The sequence below is a fragment of the Phyllostomus discolor genome, chromosome 2, assembly GCF_004126475.2.
Source record: "Phyllostomus discolor isolate MPI-MPIP mPhyDis1 chromosome 2, mPhyDis1.pri.v3, whole genome shotgun sequence".
Lineage (NCBI taxonomy): Eukaryota > Metazoa > Chordata > Mammalia > Chiroptera > Phyllostomidae > Phyllostomus > Phyllostomus discolor.
Window position 1 is genome coordinate 75,991,932 of NC_040904.2, and position 12,976 is coordinate 76,004,907.

The 12,976-nt window shown below is 34.9% G+C and overlaps 1 protein-coding gene across 1 annotated transcript in view; it reads right to left on the reverse strand.

The window, feature by feature from the left end:
- The window catches only part of PROS1 (protein S), a 73,423-nt gene that overhangs the window by 39,619 nt on the left and 20,828 nt on the right, over positions 1-12,976 (reverse strand). The window contains exons 2-3 of the mRNA XM_028504467.2: positions 7,783-7,940; positions 5,105-5,129 (exon numbers count right to left, since the gene is read on the reverse strand). Of these exons, the coding sequence (XP_028360268.1) occupies positions 5,105-5,129; positions 7,783-7,940 (183 nt within the window). The remainder of the gene's footprint in view (positions 1-5,104; positions 5,130-7,782; positions 7,941-12,976) is intronic.

A 12,976-nucleotide genomic window follows, 5' to 3' on the forward strand; every position in this document is an offset into this window, starting at 1 on the left:
ACTCAATTCAGAAGCATGAAATATCTTTCTATAATTTCAGTTCATCTTCTATATCCTTAGTTTGACTTTCAAAGCTTTCCCTACAGAGGTTTTATATATACTTAAGATATTTCTAGATATTCTATGGGATTTGTGAATGGTATCAACTTTTTATTTTCTAGTGAACTACTGTGTAAAGAACTACTACTGAATTTTTATGGGGTAGACTTAGAACTATCTAATATCTCTTACGTGTTCTAATACTCTGTCTATGGATACTGTTTGTTTCTGGTGTATCATCATATCAATTACAAACACATAATTATAGACATATAGTTTGCCTCATGATCTACACAATTCTTATTTTTCTCTCCTTACTGAATTATCTGTAAACCTGTCCTGGATCTCAATCAGAAAGAGACTGCATCTATCCATTAAGTATAATGTTTATTGTAGGTTTTATTCTTTTTACTTCCTTCCTTCCTTCCCCTTCTTCCTTTCTCCTTCTTTCCTTCCTTTCCTTTTTCCTTCCATTCTTCCTCCTTCTCCCTCCTTCCCTTTCCCTTCCTCTTCCCCTTTCTTCCTTCCTTCCTTCCTTCCTTCATTTCTTCCTTCCAGGTTGTCTGTGTATCATCAGCATGACCACACATGCCAACTTACCCAGGAGAGTCTTATTTACTTTTTACTTGACATTTATATGGCAAAGAATTAGTCCTAGACAAAATATAAAAATCTGGAAGATAAATTATATGGTTACTCTATATAACCTTTACTAACTTCAGAAAGTTCTTCTATAATCATAGTTTGCTAAAAGTTTTTTTTTATCACAATTAAGTGTTGAACTGTATCAACTGCTTTTTCTGTGTGAACTGAGGTAGTAATAAACTATTTATGTGGAGAATTATATTAATGAATTTTCTGATGTTAAACCATTCTTGAATTTCTGGAATAAAACCTACTTTACCATGATGTATTATGTTTAATATGCTTTACATTAGATGGGACATTTTATTTAGACTTAAATTATAAATGGGAAGAAATTGTATTTGTATTTTTTGTGTTATCCTTATCTGGTTGGAGAATCAAAATTATAACAGTCTTTTCAAATTAGCTCACAGCATAGATCTTTTTCCTATTTTCCAAGACAATTTTATAAGAGAAATTTTAATAATTTCTTTACATGTGGAAGAACTCACCTAAATAACATCTGGATCTGAATTTGGGAGCTTATAGAGGAGAGGGCTTTGGGATTTTAGCTTATCTAGTACTCATTTGTACAACCAAGTTCTCCATTTCTTCCTGTAAAATTAAAGATGTTCAATATTTTTCTAGGAATGCACCCATTTTATCCAGTTTCTAAATATAGTTTTATAGCTGTTTGTAATACTTTATGATATATTTTATTTTATCCATATGATGATCCATATTTATTTTATGATCACAAATCTCATCTATATTGGGGTTTACAGTATTTCCCATTTTTATCCTATACTTTGTTCTGGCATTCCTTCTTTCCTTTTCTTCTTTTTCCTTGATTATTCTTGCCAGAGGTCAGTCTAACTTATTATACTTTTCAAACAATGAGATTTTGTTTTGTTACTCTCTCTGTTGTTTTCCATTTAGCTTATTTCTAGCCCTATTTTTGTTATTTCCTTATTTCTTGTTACTCAGGGTTTACTTTTAAATGTTTTTTTATTTGGTTGGAATGTTTAGATCATTTTTTAAAATTCCTATCTATCCTCTGAATGGTGTCTCATCACCAATTCCCACATGCACATACTAGGACAAGCTGGCTTTTAGTCTACCCACAGGTTTCTTGTATTTCTTGTTGTATTTTTTATTTTGTTATTATTAGTGCCTAGAATGCTATTGTTTCTCTTGAGATGATTTTAAGAGAAGTCATCACTCTGGGCTAACTCACCAACTTGGCAAGAACAAGAAATTAAAAATTATTTCTAATGTTTATATTTAGGCTCCTAATTAGCATTCTTTTCAAGAAGTTCCTCTCACATTAATAGAATCTTCCACTCTATCAGGTGATATTTTAAAGGTCAATGTCGATGGTAAAGTTATTTATTCTATTTTCTAAGGAAAAGAACATGACTGAAAAACACAGAGTTTAAACTTTGTCTAAAATCTGTTTTCAATGCAGTAATGGAAGATGTGGGTAGACTGAAGTCTTTCTGAATCTCTGAAACTCTACATCTAAGCACTGTCCAAAAAGTATGCGTTATTAGTGGTGAAATCTCTTGGGTGTTCTTACCTTACTGTAAGGTGCTCCATGCATAGGCTGTGGTAATTAGTAAAATTACTATTAGGTTTACCAGGGACAGAATTATAGAAGTTTCTATCAAGTAGGAAAATCTGGCCTACAGAATCTATACATCAAATGACAGAAAAGGTAAACTAAGAGCATTTCTTTTCTGTTTTCAACAGTGGAATTCATCACACATGCCTATGTGTAAGTAAGGTCCTAAATATAAAATTTTAATAAAAAATAAACCATAATAAAAATAATTTTTTGTTTCATATATGGACTGGTTAAGTAATATGTTACATTTAAAGAAAGTTTGATCCAATAAAAAGTATATCTCCATAAGTACTTATTTAGTATTCCCAATAGCTCTGGGGTAAAAAGATATAGCATATATTTAAATGTATTTAAATATATTTATATATTTGTATGTTTCATATTTATAAATTTTATAAAAGTTTATATTTATGTTTATATATTTATAAATATATTTTATATTTATACATTTTAATATATTAAATACATTTATATATTTAAATGCATTTATATTTAATATATAAACATATTATAATTATTTAATATAATATAATTAATTATAATATGTTCTACAACCATGATATATCATCAATTATTCAATTATCAATGATGTAATTAATGTTTATATTTAATGTATAAATATATATTTAAATATATAAAATGTTAAATTACATTCATAACCTGACAGTAGACATTTTTATGACTGGGACTAGAACCTATATCTTATTTACTTATTTATTTATTTGATACTTAGCTTTTCTACTATGCTGCCAAATAAGACAGGCAAAGAGAAGAAAAAGTTAGGTTAAATGAGCAAAGGGGAAGATGAAAGGGATAAAAGGAGAAAAAAGAAAAAAAATTTTATCTAAGGTACTCTTCCAAAACACATAATGTTGTATTGAAGTGTTATTTATCTTTATACAAATACACTCTGTGATCAAAGATATGTATTTTCTAGAGTGTTGACACTCTAGAAAACAGTCTCAATACAAGGACCTAAGAAATGGGGATTAATGCTATGATTTTAATGCAAGCTTGTAATTTTTAATACCCAAATACTGTCTACCTTAGGATAAAATATTCAAATTTCTACCTAAAAGTGAGAAGGTTAAATAGTCTTATTATTCTCTTTTCTCCACTTTAACAGTACAGACCTGTAGTTTTTCCTTGAGAAAGTGAGTCATGTATAACTTTATAAAAGAAAAGATGTTTTTCATGGATGTGTATCTATATCCCATTGTTCTTTTAAGATATAGCAGATACAGGTTTCAGAAAGTCTTGTATCTTCATATGCAGAGACAAAAATAATATCACTACACAATTTTTATAGTGTCCCCTTTCCAAGTTTGAATTAAACTGTTTAAGTCTGTTATTAGTGGCTAGAAAAGGGAAGCGAAGAAAAGAATAAAATGGAAATTAAGAAATCATAGAAAAAATTATCATAATTTTAAGATCTTGAAGGAGAAATGTTGGATTGGAAATTACAAAAAGAATTATAATAAGTCAATTGGAAAATACCTAGTAGCCCATTGAACAGAAATGGGTCATGCCATGGAGTTCTAAAGAGAGATCCCACTGAACTGAGGTCCTGCAGTTGATGAGAGGGTGAAATGAAATGTAGTATGCTATGGTTGAGTCTCCTGGGCCCAGGATGTGCCACACAAACAAGATTCAGACCATCATGGACACTCAAAAATGAAAGGATAACCACTTCAGGGCTACATAAAAGAGCACCTGGTTCTAACAGGGTCTTCTACACAGTGGTCCTAGGCTCTTATTTGTTAATTGTTCTGAAAGGTAGATATAAGTATATACCAGTTTCAATGGAGCTTCCTTAGGAAAGCAGGGAAGGAAGAGACATACCCCATCTAAAGACAGTCTCTGGACTCTTTGCATGGGTATTCAGAAATAAAACAAAAGCAAACAAGAAGTAAAACCCTAAACTGTAATTAAACCCTCAAATTTCAAGAGAAATAAGAGTTTAATAGAAAGTTACTTACAAACTTATATTAATAAATTTTAAGCTGCATAGTAATTAATGTATATCAGAGTACATTTCTACTTTTTATCCAAGGAGGATTAACTTTTCATTTCTAAAAAGCTTGCAGCTCAAGTTGGCTGGGATGAGAGGTGGGGGAAAGATGAACAGATGGGGAATATCCTGAGCCTAAAGGAGGATGGAGAGCACACCTTTGTGGGCTGGACCTATAGAGAATCCCATCAGAAAGAGGTGAATAAATTACACTCAACTTTTATTATGGAGAATGCTGACAACTATCCCAAGTAATATTAATACAAAATGTTTTTATATTTGATTAAAGCAAACCAAAATCTTCTTATCTTTAATTGACATTAAGTTGAAATCATCTCATCTATTTGGGTATGGAAAGGACACCTCACTCCTTGAGAGTCCAGAATTGTGTACAAAAGGGGTACCGCAGGAAATGATGAAATGCTGTTTCCAAGAGAGAAGTTGTTGATAATTTCAATAAGTGTGTATTCCACAAGCTCCAGAGTACAGAGAACTTTCCTTTCATTAAAAGATAACCCATGACCTAAATATAACTTAACATTAGCCCAGTGGGTCTATAAGACAGGAAATTAGGAAACTGAAAAGACTAAAAGTCAAAATGCCACATGTTAATTAGAGAACCATTAAAAACTTTCTGGTGTAAGTTTAATAAAAGGACAGCAATATTACATAGAGAATGGGATCTTACTCCCAGGGCTAATTAAACTATGTTGGATGAAATATACAGGTAGAGGATTGGGTTTGATCATATCTAAGTTCCTTTCCATATCTAGAATTATATGAATGAAATCCTTGGAACTTACCTAAATATCTTGGATAAAAAAACTCCTAGAAAGACAGAAAAATGAATAAATTATCTTAGCAAACCTAAATTTCACTATAAAGTTAAAACAATTTTAAAATGTTTTTATTTTACAAATGCAATTTTTTCCTTTTTATTGAATTTATTGGGGTGACACTAGTTAACAAAATGATATAGATTTCACATGCACAATTCCACAACGCATCATCTGTACACAGTATTGTGTGTTTACCACCCCAAATCTAAAGATACAAATAAATTACATATAAATGTCATTTCCACATTATAAGATTTTTTCTATAGTAAAATATACCAGGAGTAGATAACTAGTAACTTTAAGCTAATAAGATTCTTAGGCTTAAGGCAATATTGATCAATTAAATCATGCTTCAAAAGCTTCTAATCTGAAAACAGGTTCTATTGGAGCAATTAAATGTAATCATATACATCCCCTTTTGTAAATCCTGTATTTTTCCCATAATGATTAGATACCCATTTGACACATTTCGTGCCATGCTGATTACACACAGCAGATTAAATGTTGAATAACACTGGACATTTATCTTTTAGCATCATAGGTACAAGTAATACCTTTTGTATTAATTGGTTAAGTATGCAAAGGTTGTCTGTAAATCAGTACTTTGGAATAAAAATGTACTTTACCAGAGAGAGAAAAAAGTTAAAAATGATTTCTAATGGTAAAGTTCTCAATGGTTCACAAAAGCCTTCTTAAACCATAATGTATCTAATGTGTAACATTACTAGCACAAGAACACCTCATGAGAAACCAGTGTTTCTACACAAAACATTAAGTACAAAACATAACTTCATCCAGTACACAGTCAAAGTCCTCACTGTTTCCTCCTCTCAAATATAAACCTATACAACATTTACCTACTAATTTATAAGGATGGAATCTCCCACCAAGTATTTCAGACAGTGGTGTTACCTTCTACAGAACAAAGGTCAGGAGGATAAGCAGCAATGAATGGATTCAAAAGATTATGTGATGGGTGAAACAGCAGGGTAAAGATTGGGAATGTGGACTAGAGTATTAGGGATGTGGGGCAGCATACAAGTGAGAAGCAATAACAAATGTTTTTTTCTTTTTTCTTTCTCCCATTTCTTCCTTTCTCTGTCATAGCTTTCTCTTCTGTCAATGAGACTGATGTCAGAATGAGTGGAGAAGAAACACACTTCTGAATTTCCCTTCTAAACTATCTTTCCTCCTCTCCATTATCATCTTCAACCTCACTCCTCATTTGCTACTCATATGCTACAGTATAAGAACATATCTACAGTGTTGGAAATGCAGACTCAAGTATTTCTTGTGATATAATATGATATCTCAGGCAATGTGTACTTGCTTTAAAATGTTCAAGCAAAACACAACAAAATTAGAATGAGTAAAGTAGAAAACAGGCAAAACAATCATGGCAGATTGTTGATCATTGCTGAAGTGAGAGAAATGTATTCCAGGGTTTATTATATTGGTCTTTCACTTTGGTATATTTAAATTTCTATAATAAAACTAAATGTGTATGTACACATGTGTGTACAAGTACCTATTTTCTACAAAGTAAGAATACTCTGTATATTGTGTAAAATAAAATATTTTTGTCTTGCTGATTGTTTATCCAAAATAGCAACAAAATTGAGAGAAACATTTTGATTCAATGCCAGAGAATATTAAAACTGAATCTTTGGGTATCTACTAGGGTAAGTGGAGGTAAAAGATTTGAAGAGAACACAGGTTACTACTGTCTCCGACAAGTTCTCCAACTACAGAGATGGTTCTTGATCATTATCTCTCAATTAGTCTCATGGTCCCAAGAGCCATAGCAGAGGTAAAGGAAGTACTTTGTGTACATTTTCACCCTCGTTTCCCTTTGGTTATATAGTTCATCTCAGAAAAAAATAAATGAGGTAACCGCAAAGGTTATCAAACTTGAATACTTAGAGGCACTATTTACACTCCTGCCACCCACAGGATATGTCAGAGAATACCTGCCCCCAGGAAACAAGAGGACTAAAGATAAGGTCATATTTCTGTATGATATTTAGGGATGCTTATGACTAGATTCTTCTAAACTAACTTGGAAACTTTTATACACTAAGATATAAATTCTAAGCCCAGGAATCACTGAACACATAAAATGGCTCAGGAAATTTCCCAAGGGTTTATAGAATAAATTATAATATACTCAGGGAACACAGTGTTGAATGAATTCTTTAGTAAGCATTCACTGAGTACCTATTATTACCAAGCTTTATGTTTAAAGGCTGGTTAAAAAGGCAATGAAGGCATTTAATGAAGTATAATGATAATGATGCAATCACATACTCATGCATGCACACACACACACACATACTTGAAGTGTCTTCCCCCTCACCCAACACTCTCAAATTCTGGTTGGATGAAAGTATACAAACCATGAGGTCAATAACTGAATTATACTTGGGTCAAAGCACATTGCTTTTAGCAATAATGTCTTCCTAACTAGTCCACTTTCCTTTGAAGGTACTTCTTTCTGAAATGCTTAAGTGGTTACATGTGAAACATGATATATGCCAATCATTAACTATACAAAGGAAAACAATGGAACACGGACTCAAGCTGGAAATATTCTGTTGTTTCTATGCTTGGGTAAGCTAACATTAATTTTCATGAGTTCTTACCGTTTCAGGGTTATTTTCAAAGATCTCCCTGGCTTCTTCTTTATTGCACAGTTCTTCAATGCACTCTCTTTCAAGATTACCCTGGTGGGCTTCTTCAGCCCAAGCGTTTGCACGGCGTTTCCTAACCAGAACTTGTGAAGCATGTTGCTTTGACAAAACTGAAGGAAAACAATAAGTTCATATAAATAAATCTTTCATTTCTCCAGCTAAAATATATTATTGTATTAAACAATGAGAATTAAAATCATTTCATTCTTTTAAATTGTATGACATTTAAAATCAGTATGGTTGAACTGAGAAAAAATGCAGATACATAACATTTTCATTAACAACTCAATGAGCAAGTTTGGTATACAGCTACAGTGCTTTTAATAATCTACACAAATTATTCAAGTTCCTGCTAGAGGTCATACGTAACAGACAATACTTACTGTTTACCTTATGAACTACATTGGCAATAGCACCATGCTGAAATGACTATGTGAAAAACCATAGCCATCCCATCTTTAAAGCTACTTTCTTAATTTTAATGAAGAACTTACATGATCACTGAAGCAGGATTATAATTCAATCAGCTATTTAAAATACACTTGATAGGCTAACACACTTAATTATTCATACCAACAGGAAAATAAAAATTCATGATAAAAGCAAGTCCAAACAGAAGGCTCTTGAATCCACATGGACTAATCCTATCATGCCCTTTACAACCTTCTTCATCCTCTAATGAAGGACATTTCAATCCTATCAGAAATGCCCCCATTTCTTGGCTCTCCTTGACATAGTTGTCTATATTCATAGTCCCCATATCCTCTCCTCCCATCCTTTCACACATATACAAACACACACACACCAATCAGGCTTTTGTCTGTGACTCCACCCATGCTGCCTGAATTCTAATGGTTAATCATCAGTCATCTTTTTACCTGACCTACCAGCAGTATTTGACAGCAGTGATTATTGCTTCCTAAGTACAATAGTTTAACCAGACTAACAGGTCATCAAGCATTCTTCATTATTCTTATATCTCATTGCCCAGGCCCTAGTCATCTCTTCCTTCTACTGACTTCTAAATATTGGTTACTTTGGGTTTCATGGCTGTATCCTAATATACTGTATCCTCAGCTCAAGGCTCCCTCCTCACTTCAGATCATATGTCCAGTTGACTATTGGACTTCCCCACCTGGGTGACCAAAAAAGTCTCAAATATGGCATCATAACAGAGAAATTCTAATTACCACACTCTATCTGACTGGCTCCATTTGAAACCTCTCAGTTGATAGTAACTTCTAGGAGCTTAGGCCAAAAAACTTGAAACAATCTTTCATTCCTTCCCCACCCCCAATGCCACTGACATCCCAATTCTACATCATCACAAAATCCTCTCGGGTTTCTCTTCCAGATTTATAGAAAATATGACCACTTCTCACCACCTCAACTGTTTTTATTGATGTAACTGTTTTCATTTTAAAACTTCCACAGTTAAAATTAATAAAACATTCTCTTTAATCAACTATGAGTCAAATTTTAAAAATCAAGCAATCCTATACGGCACCTGAGTATGTGAAGAACGTAAGTTTTTACAAAGTTATTGATAATTTTGGGAATTAAACTAATTAACTAATATTATTTATTATTGTGACAAACCAGTATGTATATATGAGTTTGTCCACCTTTTTAAAAAAGATGATTAATGGGGTGGGGGGAGTGGAGGGGGGAAAAATGCAGACAACTCTAATTGAACAATAATAAAGTAATTTAATAATAAATAAACAAATAAATAAAAAGATGATTAATATAATTAAAAATGGCTAATGTATAACTTTTTAATTTGGTATTATAATACTTATTTTACTATTTTACTTTAAAATATATTTAATGGGATATTTAGGACTTCTGGCCAAGATGGAGGCATATGTAGATATGTTTCACTTCCTCGCACAACCAAAAGAGGTATAACAACCAATATAACAACAAAACAACCAGAACTGCCAGAAAATCTAACTGTATGGAAGTCTGACAATCAAGGAGTTAAAGAAGAAAGATTCACCCAAACTGGCAGGAGGGCAGAAACAGGAACCTGGGGTGGTGACACATGGCAAGGTGGTGGCTGAAGGACGGGCAGTCCCACATTCATTTGCAGATGAACAACTGGGAAGTGAGACAGATTGCACAAACCTGGGTTCCAGTGCAGGGAAATAAAGCCTCAAAACCTCTGGCTGTAAAAAACTGTAGGAGTTACAGCAGCAAGAGAAACTTCCAGTCTTACAGGAGAGTCCATTGGAGGGGCCCACAGGGCTCGTACCCTGTGGACATACACAAGACCACCCAACCTAGTATCAGCACTGGAAGGGCCCGATTCACTTGTGGATAGTGGAGGAAGTGGCTGAAAGTGGGGCAAAAGCCAAGCAAATGGCATTTTTCCCTCTTTCACCCTTCCCCAGCATACAGTGCCACAAGGCAGCGAGGTGGGTTGCCCCTCCCTAGCAAATACCTAAGGTTCCACCCTTTACAACGTAACAGGTGTGCCAAGACAAATACAAATCCCCAAATGAAAAAAACAGATCAAAACTCCAGGAAAAAAAAAAACTAAGCAACGAGGAGATAGCCAACCTATCAGATGCAGAGTTCAAAACACTGGTAATCAGGATGATCACAGAGATGACTGAGTATGGCAGCAAAATAAAAGAAATGAAGGTTACACAAAGTAAAAGTAAAAAAATATATGCAGGGAACCAACAGTGAAGGGAAGGAAACTGGGACTCAAATCAATGATTTGGAAGAAAAGGAAGAAATAAACATTCAACTGGAACAGAATGAAGAAACAAGAATTCAAAAAAATGAGAAGAGGCTTAGGAACCTCTGGGACAATTTTAAGTACTCCAACATCCAAATCATAGGGGTTCCAGAAGGAGAAGAGGAAGAGCAAGAAATTGAAAACTTATTTGAACAAATAATGAAGGAAAACTTCCCCAACCTGGTGAAGGAAATACTTACAGGAAGTCCAGGAAGCCCAGAGAGACCCAAAGGAGATAGTTCCCAAGGAGGAACACACCAAGGCACATCACCATTAAGTTACCCAAGATTAAAGATAAAGAGAGAATCTTAAAAGCAGTAAGAGGAAAGGAGAGCATTCCTACAAAAGAGTGCCCATAAGACTATCAGCTGATTTCTCAAAAGAAACCTTGCAGGCAAGAAGGGGTGGAAAGAAGTAGTTGAAGTCATGGACCTAGATCCAAGATGACTCTATCCAGCAGAGTTATCATTTCGAATGGAAGGGCAGATAAAGTGCTTCCCAGATAAGGTCAAGTTAAAGGAGCTTATTATCACCAATCCCTTATTGTATGAAATGTTAAAGGAAGTTATCTAAGAAAAAGAAGATCAAAACTATTGAACAGCAAAATGACAACAAACTCACAACTACCAACAATGGAACCTAAAAAACAAAAACAAATAACAAACTAAGCAAAGAAGCAGAATAGGAACAGATTCACAGAAATGGAGATCACATGGAAGGTTATCAGCAGAGAGGGAAAGGGGAGAGAATTGAGAAGAAGGTACAGGGAATAAGAAGCATAATTTGTAGGTATCAAATAGACAGAGGGAGGTTAAGAATAGTATGGGAAATGGAGAAGCCAAAGAACTTACATGTATGACCCATGAACATGAACTAAGGTGGGGGGAAAGCTGAAGGGAGGAGTGTGCAGGGCAGAGAGGGATAAAGGGGAGAAAAAAATGAAACAATAGTTAATAGCATAATCAATAAAATATACTTAAAAATAAAGTAAAACATATTTAATGGCATCGTATAAAGAATACGTAAGAAAAAACAGAAGGGAAAGAAAAACATTTTAATAGGCGAGTAACAACAAAAAAATGACACAGCAAAATTCAACATCAAGCAACAGATTGGAAGGAAATATTTGTATCATACAGAATAGAAAAAATTATATCCACAAATTATGAGCAACTTTCTGGGGGGAAAAAGCAATCGGAGGTTTGGGTATGATGGCTGAATAGGTGGAAGCCAAGTCCACTTGCTCTTGCCTCAAACTCTGATTTTTAGCTTATTTTCCAACAATTAACCTGAACAATCAACAGAATCTTAGCTTATATGAAATTCTGAAGCCAAGGAGTACAGAAGATGCTTTGTTCCATCCATTAGGGTGATTTTATAACTTGAAGGGGAAATATCCAGTGCAAAAGGCAGCAGCAAAGGGACAAGACAGAAACAGCCACTTTGGAGCTCCCTCCCATTTCAGAGCAGGGAGTCTTAGTCCCACAAAGGGATCCCCAACCCTGACTGGGAAAGACTCGGGGGGATATATGGAGTCTGGGAGACCCAGGCTACACATACACACACACACACACACAGCAACCAGCATATCCATAAGTGTAGGGCCAACCTGTAGAGCTCCAGATAGGGAGACAATCTCCTAAAATGAGCAGGTTGCTGCACCTGGGCCTGTCAGAGGCACCTGAAGGCTGCAGCCAGCTGTGACCTTGAGAGACATTTTGCTTTTTGGGGAGGCCGTATGCAAGAGAAACAAACAGTGACTCAGTACTGTGGTGCTGCATAGAGACTTTTTAAAAGGAACTGAAATGTGGCTCAGCAAGGACCCCACACACAGGAAAGAGGCCAGTCTGAAAGTGCTGTTGCGGACAGAAATCTAGCAGAATGGAAAAAGTGCCTCTCTTTGACTGTTCTGAATTTCTCTCTGCTGCACCAAGCTATGCTGGATCTATGGATTCTTTCCCATTGAGACTGCAGAGAAATCAGAAATTGGCACAACACAGGGAGGAGGCCAGAAGGGAGATCTTGCTGAGTGGACCAAGAAAACTGTCTCAAGTCTGTGAACAGTACCCTGCCTCCCTGCCCCCGCCCCAGCATGAGCTAACACTGCTGCTGCTTTTGTGGCTGTGAAGAACCTTATGGAACAGGAAAATTGCTTTTTGACCCGTTCTGAAGTTTTCTCAGCTGCGCCAAGCCATGCTGGATCTCCAGGTCCATTCCCATTGAGTCTAGCAGGGCAGAGAGATCAGAAATTTGCACATCAAGTAGTTTGCTGTGCTATGCTCAGCTCAGCTTGCAAGCTAGCTGGGGGCTGGGCTATATAGAAAGTTCTGTACTATGTCTCCTGCAAAGGCTGTGGGCTGGAGTTAGGCAAGAGGTGAGCACTTGAAATTATCTGCA